Source organism: Protopterus annectens, chromosome 3.part1, assembly GCF_019279795.1.
Source record: "Protopterus annectens isolate FY-2018-M chromosome 3.part1, PAN1.0, whole genome shotgun sequence".
Lineage (NCBI taxonomy): Eukaryota > Metazoa > Chordata > Ceratodontiformes > Protopteridae > Protopterus > Protopterus annectens.
Genome location: NC_056732.1, coordinates 284848156 through 284873948, shown reverse-complemented (window position 1 = coordinate 284873948; position 25793 = coordinate 284848156). Strand labels below are relative to the sequence as shown.

Sequence of the window (25793 nt, the reverse complement as noted above, 5' to 3'; positions counted from 1 at the left end):
TAAGAACATGAAATCTATAAAAATACGCCTTTGTAACAGGTCAGGTATTTGTAATGTGGGAATTTCTTCAGAGAGAGTAGGGACTTTTAGTTGCAGACACTGTAACTACTGTCAACAAATTTCTAGGGATAATGTGTTTACACATCCTGAAACATTGAGAGTTTTTCAGTTCTCTTGTTATACAGACTGTACTACGAAGAATGTGGTTTATTTGGCTAGGTGTGTTAAATGCTCTATGTTCTACGTGGGTAAAACTAATTGGGCATTAAAATATAGAATTACAGAGCATATTAACTACACCAATATACAAGATATGAGAAGCGCCCTAACTAGACATTCTCAGCAGGCAGGTATTGAACACTGGTTTATTTTTTTAGTTATTTAGGTTGTACATACTGATGGCAGGTTGGGTGATTTTAAAAACTTAATAGAAAAGGCAGAACAGAGATGGATCATTCAGTTGCAAGCCAATAAGGGTTGTGGACTGAATGATGCTGTCTGTCTGAAACCTTTTCTAAAGGATAGGAAATTGGTTCACTAGTGTTTTTCCTTTTTAGTGCACATATTAAATTGGCGGTGAGGTAGAGTTAGTTGACAGTTGCTAGGCAAACAGCGAGCAAGATCTTTCGATATTTGCTGACGCTAGTGGGATAGTTTTTTCATTCATGATGGTAGATCCAGTGTAAAATCATTCCATACGAAGATTTAAAAATGTATGCCATTCAGTATTTCGAGTCGTATGTAATGATTGTATGATGTCAAACTTATTAATTCCAACGACAGTTTATTTAAAAAATGTTTGTGATGCCTATGTGAGAGTTCTGTATGTCACTCTGATGGTTTTCAACTAAATTGAGTATTATTGTTTTAATTAGCTGCTATGACAGTTAATAATCAAATCAGGTAATTGTTTTTTATTTAAATAATGGTTGAATTCAATTATTTTTAATGTCTGATGAAGCATGGTTGATCCATGCGAAAGCGCTTACTGTGTTTGATTTCATATGTAATAAATGCTTTTTATTTGTTAACTGGCTGCCATGCGTGTCACTACTATGTTTTGCTGTTGTTGAATTACCAGCACTGTCTAAATAAGAGTGTGGTCAACGTACAACTGGAACTGCAGACCAAAAGGATTCAAATAGTTAAGGTAACTAACAGTTATATGACAACAAAGTCGACAGTTTCCACAAAATGAAAATTATTTCAGATCCCAACAGTCATTTGGGCAATGCATGCATCAGGAAAATGTAGTTTATACGATAAGTCCAAAGTAGTCTCCTAAGAATCTGAAAATTAGTAGGAAAAATACATTTGTTCATAAGACACACAGAGAAAGTTTCAAATGGAGACAATGGTGAGAGGAAAATAACAAGTAACAAAAACAGAATTACTAATCCTAAAATTGAGGATTAAGAGGTCAAAAGGACTGGGGAGGTAAAACAATGCGAAAAACACCATATACAAATGTGAACCTGGGAGAATCAGGACATTTGACTGCACTTACGTGTGGCAAAACAGAACTGGAATGGATCTTTCTACCCACTCAAAACTGGAATAAGAGAAATCATTAATTGGCCTGGGAAGGTTTTAGGTGCTGAGCTGCCAGAATTTTGTACAGGAAGATAGACAGGTCTGACCACTGCACTTTGTAACTATCGTGCTGCTGCTGTTAACATAGTGGTGAAGTCAAAACAGTTGTGATCAGTCAGTGTTTCAGGCAGTTGAAACTTGACTATTAGCACCACAAATGGTTCCTACACAGTTAAGGTTTCTGAAAACCAAGCCAGCTTTACAAAATGATGTGCTGGCTTCACATAAAATATGTTATCTGATTCCATCATTATTATGGATAAGATGCTTTAACAAACTGACAAAAAAAAAACACTTCAAGAAAAGTAAAATTATTTAGTTGGAATAGCATACAACACCTGCCCCAGATTCCAAACGATTTGTGCTTAGCTTTGCTTAGCTTAATATGCTGTGCCAAGTTCTCAGGCATTCACAGAGAGGTTGTGAAGTAACATAGCATGTTGCTGTGACTGAAGACTGTTCCAGAATCTGGGGGAGAAACACTTGCACTTTTTCATAAAGATTTACTGTTTACATAAGTAATAAAAGAAAACATGAATTTACATTCACAGTGTATACTTCAATAACTCCTGCAGTTTCTCCCTGTAGAGTCTAAAGCAAGCACTATGCAAATTCCTGTCTACCTCTCCATCACAATTAGTACATGTTACTTTTTTGTTACGCACTACAATTCAACAAATCAATTTCATTAAGAATCTGAGAAATATAAAAGACTTGCTATACTTACTGCATCATTACTACAATGTTGTGGACTTTGATGGTAGGAAGGGTACAGTATTCACTGAAAAATTGAAGGAAAGAGAGAAAAACATTTAAGTTTTTTTTTTTAATGTATTTAATACGTTTTGACCAGGGTGATACAACCATCCTAAAGGACTGGTTTCAGAAACTGCCTGGGTTCTAAGCAAAATACATTAACCATTAGAGTAACATTTCAAAGAAAGTTTTCCATGTTATATATGGCATTAGATTAAAAAACACTGTATACAAGAAATTGAAATACTGCTGGATATAGTTCAAAATACAACAGACAACATAATTACAAACAAAAGAACGGAGGCTGTACAGGGCTTTGGGCAATGAGAAGGAAAACAAAATGCAGCAGAGAATTATGATGCAGCTTATGTACACATTTACATGTCAGCTGAGTGCATTGTTAGCAAATACTAATTTGGGATACAGGGTTAGAGACGACCAGTTATAGCACTTGCTTTCAAAGTCCTCAGAAAAGTTTAAAGTCAACAAACTTCCTTGCGAAAGAGATAAGGGGTCAAACGTCAGTAATCAGAAGGCAGGTTTTACATTGCCAAGTTTGACATGAAGCTTTCTAATTACTACTGCATCACTGGCACACAATCCTGGTATTAGGCAGAGGAGGCATTTAGTTTGATAGCAATGAACTGGTGGGATTCTGATTTTTAAAAAGTCCTAAGAGGAAGGGTCTAAGCAGTTGCCCCAGACATTTTTAACTGATCACCAATTTAGCTTTCCCAGAAAAGAGCAGTGCTGCTCTCTCCCAGAGGCTGGGTTGATGAACTGGTGGACTTCACTGATGTCTGTCTGAAGCTTGGCTAGGTCACTTGGGTACTTCCAACAAAGGGAAGTCAATATTCTCAATGGGCAAGTAACACTCCTCTCCCAACATCACTTCTCCCTGCGGGGAAGATGAAACAGGAGGTGGTCCAAGCTCAAAAGAGGAGTTTGCTAATTCTTGTCCTGGTTTGTTTTATATGATAGCAAACTACAATTGTTCTTTTCTAAACACAGACCAAAGTATCTCAAGTGGGGTGCTTCTAATTACTGACCAGAGGCATCAGAGATAGCCCAGGTTATTGGAATGGGTTATAAGTGTGGGCTAGATCCACAGATCATTCCTTTAGCTTTACTGAGGATGACTAATAGCCTACTATCATTAAGTCATACTGAGTTTTACCAGGATCCTTTCAACATGTTTCTAAACAACACAGTTGGATAGCAACGACCTACACATGGTTACTTCACTGGTACAGAAGGAGATTCTCATATCCAGATGGGAAGACGGCCCACAAATTGAAAGAAAACAATAGGCCCAAGTACTGTGCCTTGACAGATCCCTTTTGTACATAGATGCAAAGCAGACTGTGCTACTTAATTTGATCACAAAAGATGTATTAGATAGAATAACATCTACTTCCAATGGCTCTAAATCCTGCTTGGTGGAGGAAGCTTTAAAGGAGTTCATTTACATAAGGTTAAATACCTCACAATGCTTGATTCTACACTTGGGTTCTTGGCTAAAGTTTGGAGTCTGCATGTTCTCCCTTCTCTGTCCACGTGGAATGCTGCTGGCTGCTCCAGATTCTTCTCACATCTCAAAGGTAAAGGTGAACTTGCAATCTCTAAACTATTCACAGGGAGTATGCTACAAGTGTGTTTGTGTTTCCAGTGCCAGGATGGAACACCGTTCAGGATGCGCTTCTATGCTATGTGCCCAATGGGCATCAGAACCCTGCATTCCATTAAACGAGCAACTACAGAATGAATGAATGAAGAAATAAAAGACCTATAAAAATGGTACCAGTGAAATAAACTCATTAAAATATTGGTGCCTGTTGTTTACAAAGGACCATGTGGAAGTCACTATGCAGTTCTGTGGCCTGACCAGAAGCTATGTTGGAATATGGATAATACACTATATTTTTTAGTATTTGCAAGTCTGGGAGCAGAGTATTTTTTTCTAGAATTTTGTCAAGAGTGGTAAGGAGGTAGACTGGTCGAAGCCAGCTAAAAATTCTGTAGTAGTAGTTTTAGGGAAAGACCATATAACTGCAGTTTTCTACCCAACAAGAAACGTGCTTTGAGCTAAAGACACATCACAGATACACTGCAATGGTTTCTGCTAATAACTGACCTTGTTTCCAAAGCCCTAAATCACCCATCCACTTCATTACAGATGTGCTTGATAAGAGTGTTTTGCTAACCTGGGAGAGGAGGCTACATATATCTCACTCTTTACCTCTTGAAACCTTGGGATAGACCAGCATCATAGGAATTTGATAAGTGAGGTTGGCAATTTAAAGAACTGAAAGCCAGAGTAGCAAACATGTACACCGTCCTCCCATAACAATCTTGTACTTTATTTTCTCTTTCCTTGGGAAGGAGGTTTAGAAGATCCTGGATGGAATGAATACATACCACAGTTGGACCAACAACTGGGTTCTTGTGCAGACATTTAAAAAAAACTTCACTCTGTAAAAATGGTCATCTTTCCTGGCAGCCAGGTGATGGGAGTCTGGCTCCAAAAGAATATACTGATGAATGCATTTGACAAAGCTTTAATCATGGGAGGAATAGATAAGGGGTTTGGATCTGGTAAATCTAGGTTCTGTATATGTTTCCTAAGCACTAGTGTAGCCATAGAGTCTCACTTAAGGGTATTTCTAAATGAGAAATCTCCTAATGGTGAATCACAGGATACAGTGCCCTTAGTGGAAGAAAACAGTCAGGGGGAGAACATCTGGTCCACGAAGCCAGTTTATCCACTTCAGGATCAGAGGAGACTGATTCTTCAGGGGTGGGGGTTCCCTTTCTAAACCATTTCAAGGAAGGGACCTCTAACACTGATGGCTGCTAGTCCGGCCTTGTAGGGTGTAGTGGGAGGGATGAGAAGTTGGGGGAAACAGGGAGGCCCCACTCAGCTCAGGATGAGGCAACATGACAAATGTCTGAGGCTTGGATGCCTTGGTCCTACTTTTGGGAGTGATGGCTGCCTTAGAAGTCTCTTGTTACTGGCAGGCACCAAGGACTTCAATTTTTGAGATGTGGACTTCTTCACACACCATAACTGAGGGAATACCACTCTCACCTTTGGTTATCAAAATATGATACAGGAACCAGTCACCTGAGGAGACCAGTTTGGCAGTATGTACCATTGCCACAGATAGCATAATGGCTTCCTGAGGGGCTTCTCAAAAGGCCTCAGTCCCAACAGATGACAGAGTTGGAAGCTGCAAAAGCACCTCACCAGACCTAATATTCTAGAGCCTATGGTAGTCTTTGTACTCGAATACATCACTGGACTCTAAGGATTTCATCTCTATTAGCTTTCTCTTGGCTTGTTTGAATCTGGTGTCTGAGCAACTTGGCTAATTTGAAAGCAACCCATGAAAAGGACTGCAACCCATGAAAAGGACTGCATCTTTTTTTTTTGCTTCAGAGAGTCCCTGAGAGATTTTAATTTCTGCTTGATAGTCTTCTGGTTAAACTTAGGACAAGAGTAGATACTGTGCTGTGTCCCTACACAAAACAGACACTGACTATGGATGCCTTTACGTGGGTTTTGCTTCCTAGCAGCACCTGAAGTCAACTCCTCATTGGTCAGATCTGACCATAAGCTAATCCACCCTAGACATCCACATCCCATTAAGGAAATCACAGTAAAAAATTTCTCCAAAGCCAACTTCATGCTTCTTAAGACAGAAGTGGCGAACTTCATGACACCCATGCAGATGGACAAGACAGTTACGACTGCTGAATCCTACACAAATGCACTCTATAAGCACTTATACGAGTGCATGGATCGTGCTAACCCAAACAGAACCAAGACACTATCCTCCAAAAAAAGGAAGCCAATATGGTGGTCCCCTGCCATAAACAAACTCTGCAATAGAAGGAAGAAACTGTTGCAAAAGAGTAAAATCCCATGAGTGGAGGTGCTCCCTGGTCAGCCTAAGTAAGAAGCTGAGATCCCTTATAAGATCCTCCAAAGCTAGCTATGAAAACAAAATCACCACTGATTCTAAGGACAACCACAAAGCATTCTATAGCTATGTCAAGAATCTCAATGGCAACACCCACATCTGCTCTGAGTTACAGCACAACAGCACAAAAATTACAGAACCAACTGATATTGCCAACATCCTGGCAGATAGGTTCAGTGCTAACTTTACCCCCCTGTCACCCCCCCTAAAGGGCCCATATCTATACAGGAGGAATGCATAGTCCCTGTAATCACAGCTATGCAGGTAAAAGCTGCACTCTCTAAAGCCAAAAACCCAGCATCCATGGGACGGAACAACATTCCAGGCTGCGTTTTACACTAACTTCGGAACAAACTGGCTCACCACCTAAGCAGCATGTTCAATCATAGCCTCAAGTCAGGCTTTGTGCCCACTGAATGGCGCACAGCAACAGTTATCCCACTCCACAAAGGGGGAGCCACCACTGACCCCGGGAACTATCGCCCTATTAGCCTGACGAGCCTGGTCTGTAAGGCCATGGAATGTATCATCATGGAACTCGAACAAAGACAGTGATAACCTCCAAACTCTGGACCCCACCCAGTTCGGGTTTGTGAAAGGCAGACCATGTCTCCTGAACATGATCGACTTCTTTCAGGCAGTCACCAAAGCCACAGATGAGGGGTGGTTCACACAGATCTTGACCTCGCCAAGGCTTTCAACACCATCCCCCATTCTGGAATTATAGCTAAACTCACTAAACTAGGTATAAATCCCTACGTCACAAGATGGGTTGCCAAATGGCTCACTGACAGAACCCACACTGTAAAAGTTGCAGACTCCAAATCTGACTTCAAAATAGTGACAAGTGGAGTTCAACAGGGTTCAGTCCTGGGACCTCTCCTGTTTGGTAACTACTCTGAAGTACAGGCTAACACAGAAGGCCTTTGGCTAACGAAGTTCGCAGATGACTGCAAACTAGGAGCCATAGTCGAGTCCCCAAATGATGTGGACATCCTACAGAAGGGCCTCACTGAGACAGATGCCTGGTGTCTCAGCCATGGCCTCAAGCTCAATGCCAAAAGTGCACTGTCATCCCATTTGGTAAAAACTCTGTACCCATGAACAGGCAGCAGTCTACTTAATGCCGAATGTGTGATAAGAGACCTTGGGACCCAGGTGGACAGTAGTCTCTTCTTTGATAGTCACATCCCAACAGTAGTCAGGAAATCCTTCTACATGACACATCTCATCACAAAAGCGTTCTCATCCAGGAAAAAAAGAGGTCATTGTTCCCCTCTGCTCGACGCTCATTAGACCCATTATAGAGTACAATGCCCCTTTTGGAATGTAGCTCACAAGACATCTGCAGCAGCTGGAAAGGCTACAGAAGTACCTCACAAAGAGGATTACTGGCCTCAAAAAGATGCCCTACACTGACCGTCTCAAAAAACTCCAGCTTTACTCCTTAGCATATCGCCTACTCTGAGGTGATCTCTGCCTAACATATAAAACTATGTCAAACCCAGAGTTGTTGGACATGCTAAACCTAAAGAAATCCCAATCCCTGAGAGCTACATGTTCTAGGGACCTAAACCTTGTCACCACAATAAACAGGACATGCTAGCGGGATAGATTACGGTCCCAGAGACTTCCCATACTCTAGAACGAGCTACCCATCTATGTTAAGCAAAGTTCCTCATTAGCACTCTTTCAGAAAAATCCTGATGAGTTGATAGGAAATAGGAAATATACCCCGGAGATCACTTCTGTGGCTCTGCTCAACATGGGCACAGGAAAATAACTTTCTTGGGTGGCGTAAGCCAGGGAACCTTGTTGGCTAGGCTTACTTAGGTCCTTGGGCTGATAGCCTAGTACCTACCTATGAACCTAAAGTTAACTTCAGAAAAATGCAGCTACAAACAGGCAAAGTACATCATTTCAAAATTTTACTCCCTTAGCAGGGTACATATCTCTACTCTGAAAGCCAAGGTGAACCAAAAGAACGACTATGTTTACTAGCTACATTTACACTTGAACCTTTTCTTACTGTGGCAAGAAAAAAAGTAAAGATAGCAAAGATGGACACATCCTTCTTTTGCTAAAGATAAGCTGATGCCCATGTGGGATGGTATTCTCACAGGCAGGAATTAAAGAGAAAAAAACACTGCAAGCTTTGCTAGACATCTAACCTTCTGTGGCAGAAACATGAAGTGCTATTACTACTTTCACAATAAACAATAAGACATCAAAGGCAATGCTGAGTCACATGAATAGAAGTGCAATTGTTTTAAGGCAACAAACGGGGCAGATCCCTCTGTACAAGCCGGTCAAACAACAGAGATGGCCATTTCCACTAAACAGTGCATAACTATTGTTTAAAGCTATGACAAAGCAGACACACATGCACAACTAGGAACTCTGCATACCTCTCAACTTGAAGGTATGTGAGAACTGTGGAGACCAAAGTGACAAAAAGACATGTAACATCTCACCATACAAGCTTACGCAAGGATAGCTGTGAACTACACTGTTACTTACTCCAAGGACATCAAATTCTGGAGTTTCAGACAACAAAAGTGCACAGTTCCTATGCACTACTGAATAATCACGGATAAAGATGACACAGTCTGATAACACACTCGTACAGCCTGTACAGCTATGCTTAGTACAATGAATAAACTGCTGCAACCATCCCAGGCACTCTTGTATGAAATTACTCCAATATTTTCTAATTATGATACTATCAGTAACTCTGCAATACGCTTGTGTGCCACATGCAACCGCTGGACATGACCATTCCCTCTATGCCCTATGGTGATTTAGCAAAAAGCAGTCTACTTTTATGAAATAGTGACAAATAAAAGTTTTGTGCTCACTATGTAGTGTCATCCATTTTCATTCTTCCTGGATGTATGGGTTCATAGGTAGGTACTAGGCTATCAGCCCTAGGGCCTATATAAGCCTAGCCAAAAAGGTTCCCTGGCTTTCGCCACCCAAGAAAATTATTTTCCTGTGCCTGTCAAGCAGTGCCGCAGAAGTGATTCCAGAGGTGAATTTTCTACTTCCCATCCAGTCGTCAAGGTTTTTCTTAAAGAGGGCCAATGAGCAGCTTTGCTTGACATGAATGGGTAGTTTCTTCAAGAGTATGGGAGATCTCTGGGACAGCTTGTTCTGTTTACTGTGGTGACAAGGTTTAGGTCCCCGGCGTGTGTGGTTTGGAGAGATTGGGATTTCTTTAAGTGTAGCATGTCCAACAGCTCTGGGTTTGACACAGTTTTGTATGTTAGGCAGAGATCACTTCTGAGTAGGCGATATGCGACGGAGTAGAGCTGGAGTTTTTTGAGACTGTCTGTGTATGGCATCTGTTTGAGGCCGGTAATCCTCTTAGTGAGGTATTTCTGTGGCCTTACCAATTGTTGTAGGTGTCTTGTGCGATACATGCCAAACGGGGCATTGTACTCTATAGTGGGTCTGATGAGGGATGAGTACAGAGGAACAATGATCTCCTTTTTTCTAGAGGAGAACCCTTTTGTGATGAGGTGTGCCATGTAGAAGGATTTCCTGACTACTGTGGTGATGTGGTTATCAAAGGAGAGACTACTATCCACCTGTGTCCCTAGGACACTTTCAGTGTTTAGTGAGCTACCGCCTATGTGGTAGTTCATGGGTACCAAGTTTTTCCCAAAGGGGATGACAAAGCACTTCTTGGCACTGAACTTGAGGCCATGACTTTGACACCAAGCATCTGTCTCTGTGAGGCCCTTTTGTATAATGCCTACATCATTACGTGATTCTATTTTGGCTCCCAGTTTGCAGTCATCTGTGAACTTTGTTAGCCAAAGACATTCTGTCTTGGCCTGCACTTCAGAGAACTAGATGCCAAACAGGTGAGGACCCAGGACCAAACCCTGTGGTACACCACTCATCACTGGTCTGAAGTCGGACTTGGAGTTGGATACTTTTACTGTGTGGGCTCGGTCAGTGATCCAGTTGGCCACCCATCTTGTGACATAGGCATTTATGCCCAGTTTAGTGAGTTTATCTATAATTCCAGAGTGGGGGATGGTATCGAAAGCCTTGGCGAGGTCAAGACAGGCTGTGCACACTACCTTGTCCTCGTCTACGACTCTAGTGACTGCTTCAAAGAAATCAATCAGGTTTAGTAGACATGATGCTCTACCATTTACAAACCCAAACTGAGTGGGGTCCAGGTTTTGGAGGTTACCTATGTTTTTGTTTATAAGCTCCAAGATGATACATTCCATGGCCTTGCAGACCCGGCTTGTCAGGCTAATGGGGCGGTAGTTTCCTGGGTCCGTGGTGGCATCCCCTTTGTGCAGTGGGATAACCGTCACTGTGCACCATTCAGCAGGCACATAACCTGAGGCTATGACTGAATATGGTACTTAGGTGGGGCACCAGTTCGTTCTGTAGTTCCTGCAGTACGCAGTCTAGGATGCTGTGTTCTTGGGTTTGAAGAGTGCGGTCTTTACTTGTTCATCCGTGATTACAGGGGCTTTGCATTCTTCCAGTATGGGCCCTTTGGAGGGTGAGAGGTGTGTAAAGTTAGCACTGAACCTATATGCCAGGATGTTGGCAGTATCGGTTGGTTCTGTATATTTAGTGCCATTGTGCTGTAGTTCAGAGCAGATCTGAGTGTTGCCATTGAGATTCTTGACATAGCTGTAGAATGCTTTGTGGTTGTCTTTGGAATCAGTGGCGATTTTACTTTCATAACTGGCTTTGGAGGATTTTATGAGGTATCTCAGCTTCTTGCTGAGGCTGACCAGGGAGTTCCTCCAATCTTGGGATTTTACTCCTTTTTGCAACAGCTTCTTCCTTCTGTTGTAGAGTTTGTTTATGGCAGGGGACCACCAGATTGGCTTTCTTTTGGATAGCATCTTGGTTCTGTTGGGGATGGCATGACCCATGCAGTTGTGCATGTGCTTATACAGTGCATTTGTGTAAGATTCAGCAGGCGTACCTCTATTTTCTGTCTGCATGGGTGTTGTGAAGTTTGCCACTTCTGTCTCAAGAAGCATGAAGTTGGCTTTGGAGTAGTCTTGATGGTAGTTTCCTTAATGGGGAGTGGGGTTGGGATATGGATGTCTAGGATGATTAGCTTGTGGTCGGATCTGACCAGCGAGGAGCTGACCTCTGGCATGGAACATCGGTTACCCATATTGGTAATGACCAGGTCCAGGATATTGCTGCACCTGGTGGGGGTGTGGACAAGCTTATTGAAAGCGCTAGAATTTATTAATTCCAGAAAACGTTGAGCGAATGAGTTGGTGCATGAGTAGTTTTCCCACAATTGAGGTGGTGTAGTTGAAATCGCCCATAATTAAGGTATTGAGTTGTACCTTAATATTTTTCAGTATCTTAAGAAATGAAGAGAGGGAATCCTGGGGCATGGTGGGGGACCTGTAACAAGCTACAACCTGGATTGCAGTCTTGCCCAATGTTAGTTGCACTTGGATAATTTCGGATGCATTATGTTCAGCAACTAGCCTAGAGGTGTGGATATCCTTAATGAATATGGACACTCCTTCGCCTTTAGTGTTTCAGTCCAGGTTAGGTGGCCGAAAAAGGTGTGGTATGAGTTATAGCCTGGTAATGCAGGGGTGCTCTCTGGAGCCTTGAACTAGGTCTCTGTCACTGCACAGAGTGATCTGACCTCTGATCCAGTTCGGCCATACTTAGACTCTTGGATCAGATTCTCAAGCTCCTCCCTTACCAGTAATGCCTCAGAGCTCTGTAATAACTCAGAGTGCGTTTGCTGTACCATAAACATAAGGACTCACTATAGCCCAAACAGAAAAAAATGATAGGGGCTTAAACTGGAACAGTGGTTCCAAAATCGCTATCAGGTCACTCCCAGATGAAAGGTTAAAGGTAAGGGGTGGGGGAGTTGTGGAAGAATGAAAATGGACAACAGAGATGCACAATTATGGTGAGCACATAACATTTATATCTGATTTTGTCATTTTCAGAGTCCCCATCTATGAAAACCTTCGGTGGCCTTCATGGAAGGATATTCCGGAGTACCACAGAACCAAAGGCAGCTCTGCCTCTGAATATCAAATCCAACTTGCAATGAGTAATAAAGGTATTGGCACTGGACCAAGTGGCTGCAGCACAAATATCAACAGAAGTTCTGGACCAGAAAGCAGATGAAGTAGCCATGGACATAGTGGAGTGAGCCTTTGGAGGTCCGGGCAAAGAAAAACGTCGTTGACTGTAAACAAATGATATGTAATCTGTTAACCACTTTCCTATGGCAACTTTGGAAAATGTTTTTTCCAACCTACTAGGGGCAAAGGAAAATGGCTTATCAGTTTTTTTTTCTAAAAACCTTTGTTCTATGGAGATAAAAACAGAGCTGTCAATGCACATCTAAGAGATGATGCATGTATTCATCTTTGTTAGAGAAAATAAGGAAGAAAATACAGTTGTGCAAAATCTTACCATATCAGCAGATGTCCCTCTCTTCACTGTTGTAGTAGTATTCAATACAATAGGGATCCCCTGCCAAGGGTGATCGGACGTCCAGCCAATATACTTAAACCTTCTGGCTGCTTTAAGGTATGCCGTACATCACACATACACTCCTTGCATAGCATTGGGCATAAAGGTGAGGTCCAGATATACCAACTTCAGAACTGAGAGCCCCAGTAGGAACACCAGTCCAAGAAGTAGAGAGATAATCAGTGCATCCAAAAGAGAAATGGACCAGGGGGCTGAGGGAGGGAGTGAATACTGCAATCGTGAAGAGAAGGATATCTACGGTTATAATAAGATTTTACACAACTGTGCAATGTCCTTCCATTTCATTATTGCAGTATTCATGATGACAGGGAGAGTGCCAAAGCTCAGGAAGAAAAAAGGGAAGAGGAAGGACCAGCTGAGCTCTTCTGGAAGCCATGAAGGATGGCCCAAGCAAAAACAACTCTAGCTCTGGAAATGAAATCCAACTTGTAGTGTTTCATATATGTATGCACATAAGTCCAGGTAGCTGCCTCTAGTATCTAAACTCTTGAAAAAAACACCAAAAGAAGCCACGGTTCTAGTAGAATGAGCCTTAAAGTACAGTTGTGCACCTACCATAAATGTAGATGTTCGAGTGTATTCACTGTTGCAGTCATTACTCTTGGGTTATCCTGCTGGCAGGCTACCTGCAGTCAGCCAGAATTCCAAAGTCTAGGTCCGGCGTCGTTTGCTGTCACCTCTTCCATGACGTCAGTGCGCCAGGGGTATAAAAGATGCAGCCAACACCATTTTCTTCAGTTTTTCTTGCCCAGATGTCAGGTGCCCCAAAAAGGTAGGCTGAAAAATATACCAATAAGAAATGCATGCACAAAAATAACATTTCCTTCATCTGCAAGCAAATACACCAAAAAGGTTGTATAGAATAGAGAAGTGCAGATAAGTCCCAGCAAAGAGAAGGGGGATGGTGGGTGGGTAACCTGGACTGCAACAGTGAATACACTCGAACATCTACATTTATGGTAGGTACACAACTGTACTATGTTCATCATGTTTCACTGTTGCAGTCATTACTCTTGGGTAGAATCCCAAAGCTGAGGATGGGTGGCTGGGCTAAACAGGATTAGGAGAGGCTATGAGGCCCTGCAGAACTGCAGTGGCGAAGCCTTCTCTGGACTTAGAGTAGAGAGGCTAGTGGTAGTGCTTTGTAAAGGTGTGCACTGAACTCCAAGTTGCAGCCTCTAAGATTTATTTGGCTGGTACTCCTCTGAGGAAGGCTGCTGAAGTGGCTGCTGCTCTGGTGGAATGAGGCCTAATGTCCTTAGGCACTGATTTGCCATGTTGGAGATAGCAGAAATGGATGCAATGGCCTATCCATTTAGAAATAGTCCGTTTTGAGATAGCCTTTCCTTGTGATCCTGCAGTATATGACACTAAAAGTTGCTCAGTCTTTCTGATAGCTTTAGTTCTGTCCAAGTAGAAGCGCAACTGCCTGTGTATGTCCAAAGAATGCAGAATTTTCTCACCCTTGTTCTGTGGATTTGGGTAAAAGGTAGGCAAGTGAATGGTTTGGTTGAGGGCCACACTAGACACCACACCTTAGGCATAAATGTTGGGTTTGTCCTCAGAGAAACCCTGTCTGGATGAAAAATTATGAAAGGTTCCACAGCCATGAGTGCTTGTAACTCCGAGACTCGCCTTGCAGAGGTTATGGCTAGGAGCAGAGCTGTTTTCCAGGATAAAAATTTTATATCTGCTGTTGATACTGGCTCGAAAGAAGGCAGTGTGAGTTTTTTCCAAAACATAACTGAGGTCCCAGGCCGGAATTGGTGCTCTCCTTGGAGCCCTAATGTTTTTGGCCCCTCAGAGGTACTGCCTTATTAAATTATGAGAAAAGATAGGTGGTTCCGTATTGTAATGTGCAGAAATGGCAGAGGCATGAATCTTGATTGATGAGAAAGAAAGGTCTTTGTTCAGCATCTCAGTTAGGTATTGTAAAATCTGAGGAATATTTGGTACAGAAGTGTCAATGCCTTGTTCCTGGTTCCAAGTACAGAATCTCTTCCATTTTTCTGCATAAGAGTTTCTGGTACTGGGCCTCCTGGCCACCAAGATAACATCCATAACAGCTTTTGAAAGAGGAGTGTTCTGAATGGCTACATTATCCACCATGCTGCCAGATTTAAGGTCCTGAGTTGGCTGTGCAGGATCTGATTGTTTTGTTGGGTCAGCAAATGAGATGTTTGAGGCAATATCCATGCTGGACCTTGACACAAGCTCTTTAGGATTGGGTACCAGTGTTGGCATGGCCAGTCTGGTGCAATCAGAATAATTTTTGGCTTCTCTTGTCTGACCTTTAGGAGTACTCTGGGAAGGAGAGTCACGGTGGAAAAGCATATACGGTTAGATTTTTCCAGCTGAATGATAGGGCGTCCACTTTCCATGCTTGCTTGTGGTAAATCCTTGTGCAAAATCTCTGCAATTGACAGTTGTGAGGGGAGGCAAATAGATCTATGTCTGGGCATCCCCATTTCCTTATTATCATGCTGAAGACTTGTGGATCCAGTTTCCATTCGTGGGGATCCATGAGGTTTCTGCTTAGTTCGTCTGCCAGAGTATTTGTTTTTCCTGGCAGGAATTGTACTTGCAGGTGAACTTGAAAAGCCAATGCTGTGTCCCATAAGGTCATTGCTTGTCTGCAGAAGGGGTAGGAATGTGTACCTCCCCTGCTTGTTTATGTACCACATGACCGTAGTGTTGTCTGTCTTTATCAGTAACTGTCCTGGATGAAGCAGGTCCTTGAAAGCAGTCAGGGCATTTTGAACAGCTAGCATCTCTTTTTGATTGATGTGAAGACACATCTGGTTTGCAGGCCCTGTGCCCTGAATACATTTTCCTGCCATATGGGCCCCCCAGGCATAATCTGATGCATCCGTTGTCAGTGTCTGTCTGGCTGTGGGTAAACTGAATGGCAGACCCTTGTTGTGGTGACAGGCTTCTGCCCACCATCGAAACTACTGTTGTAGGCAGGGAATGAGTGCAATTACTGTCTCCAGGCTGTGGCAATGCTGAGGACAAACACTTTTCAGATACCACTGTAGTTTCCTCATATGCAGTCTGGCATATGGAATTAGTAGAATGCAGGATGCCATGAAACCCAAGGCCTGCACGATTTTCCTTGCAGATAAGTGGGTTTTTGTTGCCAATTTCTTGAAGTAAGTAGTCATTTGCTTGTCTGGTGTGAGATAAGCCATCTGGGCAGTTGTATTTAAGCTTGCACCCAGGAATATTATCTCTTGAGAGGGCACTAGTTTTGATTTCTTTTCATTTACTGTGTACCCTAGGCCAATTAGTAATATTTTTACAAACGCCTGATGCTTTAGAAGAGTGTCTTTGTTTTCTGCTTGAATTAGGCAGTCGTCCAAGTAGGGATATATTTCAATTCCTTTTTGTCTGCAAAACGCAATTACTGGTGCCAGGCATTTTGTAAAGACCCTGGGCACAGTAGATAAGCCAAAGGGCAGTGCAGAGAATTGGTAATGCATTGAACCAGCTATGAATCTGAGGTATCCTGCAAGATTGTCTGATTGGGACATGCAGGTATGCCTCTTTTAGGTCCAAAGTTACGAGCCAAGCCCTCTTGCCCAGCATGGGCAGTAGCTGCTGTAGAGTCAACATCTTGAATTTTGGAACTTCCAGAAACATATTTAGTATATTCAGGTCCAGAATTGGTCTCCAGGTTTTGTCCTTCCTGGTACTAAGAAAAGTCTGGAGTAAAATCCTTGCCCCTGCTCTTGTTGTGGTACTTGCTTAATAGCCCTCATGTCCATGAGGGCTGTAATTTGTTTTTGTGCCTCTGCCCACTGATTGTGTGGCAGGTCTGGCATGCCTTTTGACCTTGGTAGAGTGTGAAAATGGAACCTATAGCCTTGGGACACTATGTTCAGGACCCATTTGTCTTGGGTAACCATTTTCCAATTTGATGAAAAAAGTGCTAGTTTTCCCCCTAAGGGGGCTGTCAAAAGAAAACTGCTTAGAACTGGTAGAGGAAAGTCATTGGGACTGTTTCCTGTGAGGTTGTGATTTGTATTCTCCACTTTTGGATGTAGGAGCACCCCACTGTTTAGGCCTGTATGAGCCTTGGGGCTCAGATCTGCCTCTGGGATGCCTGTATCTGCCCTCTTTGTGGTCTGTCTGAGACTGGAAAGGACCAATTTTTAGAAGGCCAGTTCCTGCAAACTTGGGTGGCTGTACCTGTAAGAAATCCTTGACTGTCTGCATGGATTTTGCTTTATCCTCCATTTTTTTCAACACCTCTTCTGCTTTAGTACCAAACAAAGTATCGTACTGTAATGGTGCATCTAATAATTTTTCTTTATCAGGCAGATTCTGTTCCTTTAACCAAGCATGCCTTCCAATAACAGAACCTGTAACAGCGGCCCTGCAAGAGGCCTCCAGTGAATCATAACCACATTGCAAAGTATGCTTTCCCACTTGTTCAGTTGCATGCAATAAATCCTGCAATTCCTTGTTCTCTGAACATTCAGTATTTGTCAACATTTTTTGTTTAAATAGTGACATCAAATATTGCTGATATTTAAGCATATGAAATTGACAATTTAAAGCCCTTACAGTCAGGGTGGCAGAAGTGTAAACTTTTTTCCCCTATCTGTCTAGAGCCCTAGAATCCCTATCAGAGGGGACAGGGTTTTTTGCAGTGGAAGCTTTAACACCCCTTGGGACCCTGAGATATAGTTTCTGGGTCAGCAGCAGGGTTTTTATATAGGAATTTATGGGAATCCAGGACCCTGTAGTATCTGTCTGGCTTAGCAGGTGCAGGGGGTAAAGAGTGAGGGGATAGACTGAAAATACATCATCTACAATGTCCAGAACAGGTAGAATAGCAAGGGGTCTGTGCTGAGGAAGAAGCAGAATGTCTCTGAGCCTTTTCCTAGATTCAGAATAATCTTGGCTCTCCCAGTGGAAATGCTCCCTCATAGTATGTAGTGTTTCCCCAAAAGAATAGTCCTCAGGAGGAGAGGCTGAAGAAATGGATTCTTCAGCATCAGAATCCTCATAGGGAAGCATGGAGTAATCCTGTTCAGAAGAAGAATCAGAGGAAATAGATACCTGATCAGAAGAATCATACTCAGTCTCTTGCCTAGGCCTCTTATCAGGAGGGGGATGGGAGCCCCTGATCAAAGTAATTAGGTCTTCGGCCATTTTGAGCATCTGTTTTTTAGGCATGGAAGTCTGAATAGGAGAATGCTGCACTTGTTTCTTTGTCTTTAGAGCTGCTTTAGTCTTTGTCATTGAAGCTGAAGATGGCTTATCATATAGCTGTGTAGGTCTGAAGACACCCTCAGAAGCCGATGCCTGCTCAGCGGCTCCGGACCCATCTGAGGGAGTGATTTCTGAGTGTCCAATACCTTGAGTTTCCAGAGGTCCAGTCGGCTCCACGTGGGAGTCGGTAGCGGCCTGAGGCTCTGAGGTAGCGGGCGCCAGGTGCTGCGAAAGCGCCTCACTGAGAACCGGCGACTGGCCTAGAAGAGGCTTCGTCGTCGGTTTTGGACCTCGGATGCCTATCCTTGTACTTGCGTTTTTTGTAAACTCCGGTTGTCGGCTGTTCTGATGGCATTATATAATTAAATCTTCAGCCAAATTAATGAAATGTAAAATCAGGCCGACGCTTGATAGTGCGTTGGTTAAATCTAGCACAAAACTGACAGCTAGCAACGTTGTGATCAGGGCCTAGGCAAGGAATACAGTAAGAGTGAAAATCCTTATGAGATATTTGCTTCCCAAAAGAAATACAATTGTTAACTTTTTCTGACATCGGTCTGGAGCAAGAAAAAAGTTTCCCCAACGGGGTACTTAGCTTTAGTGAAGACTTCGGTTCTGAAATTCAGATTTGAAAATCTCAGGAGTCGGCCGACCGGCACTTGCGAACTGCTTTTGCTTCGGGCACCGTGTGGCAAGAAAGACTGAAGAAAATGGTGTTGGCTGCATCTTTTATACCCCTGGCGCACTGACGTCAGGGAAGAGGCGACAGCAACCGACGCCGGACCTAGACTTTGGAATTCTGGCCGACTGCAGGTAGCCTGCCAGCAGGATAATCCAAGAGTAATGACTGCAACAGTGAAACACGATGAACATCAGAAAAAGGAAGGCTCTTACCATGAAAGGAATAACAAAAAGAAATGGCTTTAAAAATCCAAGAAGAAATAGTTTGCTTGGACACAGCCAATCCTAAAGACCTAGAATTAAAGGAACCAAACTGCTGATCAGATTTACGAAAAGTCTTGGTCTTATCCGAATAAAATCTGAGTTGTCTATGCACAACCAACATATGCAGGACATTCTCACTAGCAGATTATGGAGAAAGGAAAAAAGTGTGCAAATGAAAAGACTGATTAAGGGATAACTTATTTACCACTGTGGGCATAAAAGAAGGATTAGTACGAAGGGGCACCCTGTCCTTATGAAAAAGAAAAAAGGAGGACAAGCCATAAGAGCTTGAAGCTCAGACACTAGTCTGGCAAAAGTAAGGACTAACAAAAGTACAGTCTTCCAAGAGAAACGCTGCAAGGAAGCTGCAGGATCAAAAGGAGGCTGTGTCAATTTTTCCAAAACAAAATTAAGATCCCAGGGAGGCCTGGCTGGCCTAATATATAGCACACCTTTAAGAAACTGTTTGGCTTCAAATCTAGAATATAAAGGCGGTGATAATGGCAGACAAGCAGAGATTGCTGATAAGTGGGCCTTAACAGAAGAATAAACCAGCCCACTTACCAGGCACACTACCCATGTAGACTACAGCATCTATCTGCATGAATTTTGTCAGGAACAGAATGAAAAGCAGCTGTACAGCCCTGATACTACATTGATGAGATGATGTGCAGTAAAGATGCCCAGTGCTATGCTTCTCTGCATAGGTATGATGAAATAGAAGAGAAAGCATAACATACAAAACAGGTGTGGAGATGTCTTCTATAGGCAGCAATGTCTTTTACAGACCCTTATTTGTATGCAGAACCCTTTTCTATCTAGAATCATTTCTGCACTTACAAGGATTCCTGTCCAAATTTACTTGAATCAGACTGGAAAGTCAAGTTCCTGCTCTCTGTGTGCCACAGAGCAAGTTTCCACCTACCAGACGAGAGGTGCTTTGTGATGGAATTCTGCATATAACTATGGCTCTTGTGGTCATCATAAGTTGTTTGAATTTTAAATTGAGACAGTTGGAATGCTAGACACTTTTTTGGCAGAGCTGCAGAATACACTACTCAGTGCCACCTAACTTGATCTGATATTATTACCTGACAGAACTTTTGACAGAAAACTTTTTTCTATCTGGGGAAATTTCTGCATTTGGCATTTCTGTTTGAGCTTGCCTTGGAAGCAAAGTTCCTGTTCTCTATGACAGAGAGAGAGAGAGAGAATAATTCCATCTAAAAGATGTCCATCTCACAGAAGTGCATTCTGCTGGAATTCTACCTTCAACGGCTACTCCTGCAGTGTCAGGTACTGCTTGAATTTTAGACCTGGACAACTGCACAGATAGTGTTCTTTTTGGCTGAGTTGCAAGCACCTGCAAATCCCTGCTGGCATCCATACCTTTAAATAGATGTGCTGCATTCTTCTGAGTGCTTTTATACATCTACCCAACGGGGTACTTATCTGAAGATGTCTTCTGAAGCGCGGAGTGAAATGAGCAAGTTGACATTCGACTGCGGCAGATAAGTTTGGATTTCTGTGCACACGTCACATTTAAGGCCCATGGTTTATGGCCGTGTGTGTGATGTCCCACACACTCGACAGCAACCAGGCTTAAGCTTTTGCATAGGAGCTGAAAGTTCGGGTCGCCTGAGGCGGAGGATAGACTTTACACAACTAACCTTTCCTTGCTGTTGCTTCATCATTGCCCATAAGCTTATAGTAGATGAGATAGGCATTACATGAAATTACTAATAAAGTTATTGACTGCACTACTGTTCACTGCTGATACTAGCTAAAATGGGAACAAAATCAAATTATTCTTACATTACTGACTGCACTAGTGTTCAATGTCATCATTCACTGCTGCTCATTATGACTACACTACTGTTACCACAATAATGTGCTGTTTTAGCTTGCATCTTTTACTGATGCTACACCAAGCATCAGTGACGCAGATAAGCCACGTGATTGTGTGAAGTATTCCAATAAAATGACTCATTACTGCTCACTGCTTTTATTCAGTACTGCTCATTACTGGTTGTTCTACTGTTTCTATGCTTGAAGTGATTTTTTAAACTTATCTGACATACTGACACTACAACTGAAGTGACTGGCCCTAACTTGTTCAAAACATTTTTATTTCTGCACTTGAATTTATTGGTGGGTTAAAGTTACAGCACTTGAAGGCACTGGTGTTAGCTTATCATGTACACTTTTTCTACACTTGATTTTACTGCACTTATTATTCTCGGTGTTGCTATCACAACTTACAAAATATTACTGTAGCTAGTCACTGCGTCCCAATTCTACTACAGCCCAGTTCTATACTACTGTTACTTACCTTTGTCCAATTTTGTTATAACCTTTGGTGTTCATATCAGTTTTAGTATTAGCTCCATAAGATAACAAGAGTAGGAGTTAACCAATAGAATTTTCTTATACCTGCTCAACTGTATTGACTATTGCACTTTTTATAGCCATACTGCGGCGGTACAGCAACTGCTTTATGCTCACAGAAAGCCCGTTACTGCTTTCTCATAACAAACTTAACCTGTGAGAGGTGCATGTATTTACTGAACATGGAGGCTACCCTCTCACCTCATACCCCATTCGGTAAGCACCACACACACATACACACACACACACACAACTTACCCAGAGCACTCATCATCCCACTACACCAGCTTACACCAAAGTTGTCAAAAGAACACTGTCTATGCCACCAAGACAGAAGACTAAAAGCTCAGCATTCCTAACACACTACAACCCACACTCAACACACACTTCTGTAAGTCACAATACTGTTGACCCAAGCTTTTAAGGTCTTCTAAACTATGCATGTATCCATAGTAATCTTTTGTTAATAGGCAGTTCTAATACTAGTCACCCTGATACTACACTTGTACAGCCACTGAACTGTACATCAATTATTATTCATGTGCTGGCTGATAACCACAGTAAAGTTAATGTTTGCCATCTGAATAGAGTGCTAAATATTTGTGATATCTGTGTTATTCAGTGCAGTGACTAAGCATGTCCTTTACTATATATCCTGGACATGCACAAATATTTGTCTTTATATGTTTTTCACCAACCTTCAGTATTAGGACTGTGTTTATATTATTTAATTTACTTAAAGTTTAAAAGAAAAAATCTTACAGAGGCACTCAGAAAGTAAGGCTCACTTGACTTGCCTAGTTTACTCACTTCCTACCTTACAGAGAAGTTGCAGTTCTTTAATAATTAGGGGTCTGTGTTACCTAATTGAAACAGCTAAACATCGAATGCCATTTCACTGACCACTAAACAGCGGACTACCATTTATGTGATCGGCCAATTCAGTGATTTTTTTTTTCCTTGGGAAAAAAAATTGCTTGCCCTTTGTCGTGAATTTGCCCTTTTCTCCACTGTAGTGCAATCCCGGAGTTGGTATATTTAGTTAGGGGGGTGTGGGGGCAAAGCCCCCCCACTTTACAATGTTTGAAGTGGTGCGTCGTTTCTGGTTAGCCAAGTGATTGTTTTCCCTAGGAAAAAAAATTACTGAACTGGCCCTTTGCATAAATGGCAGTTAGATGTTCAGTGGTCAATGAAACAGTAATCGATGTTTAGCCGTTTCAATTAGGTAATATAGACCTAATAATTAGTACCTTACTTCTTCATAAGTTTCTTTATATTTACTTCATGTATTCTTGAATTGTTTTTTTTTTTTACCAATGCAGCCTATCACCCTTTCTGTGAAATGCTACTTGCCTATATTCTTTTAAGAGTCTCCTCACGCTCTCATTCAATGATGAGCAGTTGCCACATTTTTACCAGTCCTGGAGGAGACAGGCAACTTAAGCCAGTGCAACACTGACACTCAAAGGAAACTGACTGGTGGAATAATGCAGCACAGAGGCCAGGATGTGCACACTAAGAGGCGCATACTGTAGCCAGCCTTATTGTAGACATACTGCCCAGCACTGACAGTACTTCACTCATTACAGCTGCCTGAGGGAGAGACAATGCACACCATGAAAAGAGAAAGGAAAAGACAGAAAAAAAGGAGAAACCTACTACTTTATAAACCACTGTTCAACCTGGGACTGCACACACTGTACTTTATGAGGACTCTATAGATCTTTGTGCGCATTGTACCTAGTCAGCCATTGTAGGTAAAGAGGACCTGCACATAAGTTACCGAGCACTTGCAAGATCAGTGCCATTTTGTACAGTCAGCCAGAATGAATGCACGCATGAACAGAGATGCACATGCTAGTGTGTCTGAAGTAATGACTTAGTTGGTTAACTTAAATATATGTTCCAGTTACAGCTCCTGATGTATTTATGTACAATAAACAACTTGAACCCATCACAGCTTCTCAGTGTCTCATTTGAATACATGAGACATGCGATAAAGTCCGAGTTACCTACTGGGATGCAACTATAGTGTTTGTTAGCTTGCTTATTCTAAGAGGAAAAACATATTTTTTCATTCTATTTGAGTGGGATGGATTCCACTTGAACCTCTCTTTCTAGCTCATGCTTCATTTGAGGCTGTTTGGATTTTTAAATTTGTACAGATGGTACTCATCCTGGCAACTCTGTGGGCCATGTTATAGTCTGCAGTCCAGTAACCCTTATCTTTCATTGGACATATACTATTCTACTTGGTGCATTTCTAGTCTTTAACACATTAGTTATCAAACATGAACTATTCGATAGGGAAGTCTCTTGGTTCCCTTACTAGGCTTATGCCTATATTGCATAATTAGTATTATCCCCTGCACTAAAGTCCTACTGAAATCTATGCACCAATGAGAAGGATTATAGTAATAAAATGCTCTCCATTACCTGCATATCACAACTTTTGTAAGAATAAGCAAGCAATTTGTCAAAGCTTCCCTTTGACCTGTTGCTAAATCCTGTGCCAAACACAGCCTTGCTGCACCTTACAGTGACTTGTAGAGTGGAACTGCCGTCAACTTATATTGATTCTACTATTCACATCAACCTGACCAGGTAAGTTTTATACTCTTCATACCTGTGTCACCACATACACCCTCGTGGCAACTAGGTTAGTCTTCTCTGCTTGTCTTTGTTTTAACTTATACTATCTCTACAGGTATAATGTTTTTATTGTTCTTTGCTCTTTTTTGTGGATTTGGCTACTCTTGGACAGTACTGCTTCTATGTTGCTTTGCTGGGTTTAATGCACTCAGACTGCTTATACCTTATGCAAGTTTATTTCTGTAGTATATATGTTAAAAATTATTTTCTAATATATTGCTGCTAACATCTATTCATTACTTTACAGTCCAGTTACCATAACCGGTATATTAAATAACTAAATTGTTAGGTAGTTCTTTCTATGCTGATTTTCATAATTATTTCCTCATCACCATATTCTCTGTTTATGTAAGTTATGCTAAGGCCAGCCCTATAATACAGCACTTCAATTAATGCTGACATTGCTAATCACTCAGTGCAGTTAATACTCCAGTGCTAGTGGTTTGAGCTGTTTTTCTCATTCAAGCTAACAGTGCTTGAAAGGCAGACCAAAAACAGCACTTTTGGTGTGCAGTATCCTGACCATGGTACTGAAAATGAGCTATTCAGTGCAGTACTTAAGCAGATTAAATGTGAGAAAATTACTTCAGATGAACAAAAAAAAAAAAGAAATATGGGGTCCTCCGGTATGCAGCAGAACTTGAATGAGGTATTTTTGGCACTCTCCCTTTCGAGATGCACAAAATCAAGGAAGAGCTGTTACAAAACAGCAAACTTGAAAAAAATTACTGTGAGCAAACTGTAAACGAGCCTGGATAGTGAAAAGAAAGAAAGAAAAGGACAAATGGAGAAAGGAAATACAAGACGTGGAGGTTAGAAAAACAGAAGGTATGCAAAGCTGGGAAATGGAGACTCAGTCCCAGACAGAAGAAAGGAGAGATGTGCTAGAAATGGCAGAAATCTAGGAAGACACTGGTAAAATGTACATGCAGGGGATAAAAAATAGTGATGGTTTGATAGATTATGTAAACAAAAACAATAAAAGATTTGATGAAGTAAAATCAACTATATCCAATCACTTAGATGACAAAAGAGCACAACAAAAACAAGAGAATAAGCATACTCTACATTTGGGTGAAACAAGCCATCCATGAGTACAGTAAGGAGAAACTGGTGGAAATGGAGGACACAGATGGCAGGAAAGAAAACCCACAATTTATGAACATCTTGTTGGGGGGGGGGGGATAGTAGGGAAAGACTGCCGGTCCTTCATGGCAGAGCAATTAAGCAAGTGGCTGGATCTTTCAATAGAGAATATTATGTTAGACAGGGCACACTGGATGTTTGCCACAGCAAGATTAATTGTAGTAAACTTTCAAATTTTCTTGTTAAAGGAAATGTCTACTAAGTCTACTCTGGCAAAAAGGGAAAAAGTTTGCAAGTTGAAGAGAAAAGAGTGTTCACTGATCATGGCTACTTCCTGGGATTGAGAATGAAAAGGAATAAATTCACCCCTTGAGAAACCTGAAGTTATGATTCATAATGATCTAACAAGCAGTCCTAATTCTTTTTCCAACAAGAGCTAAAACTTTCTTTGAGACAGACATAGCATTGGAAGAATTAAAGAGGTATGGCCATATGAACATGAGACTGGCAAACGAATGACAAAAGCAAGACAAAAGGACAGAAGAGAAGTGGCCAATAAAGCCTTTCCCTTTTGCAGAAGATGCAGGATTGACAAAGGAAAATGAAACTGACAAAAAATGTGAGAGATTTGTCAGTAAA

General features: G+C 41.9%; 1 protein-coding gene across 1 annotated transcript in view; it reads right to left on the bottom strand.

The window, feature by feature from the left end:
- The window catches only part of TMEM106B (transmembrane protein 106B), a 913836-nt gene that overhangs the window by 107191 nt on the left and 780852 nt on the right, over window positions 1-25793 (bottom strand). The window contains exon 7 of the mRNA XM_044066752.1: window positions 2321-2374. Within this exon, the coding sequence (XP_043922687.1) occupies window positions 2321-2374 (54 nt within the window). The remainder of the gene's footprint in view (window positions 1-2320; window positions 2375-25793) is intronic.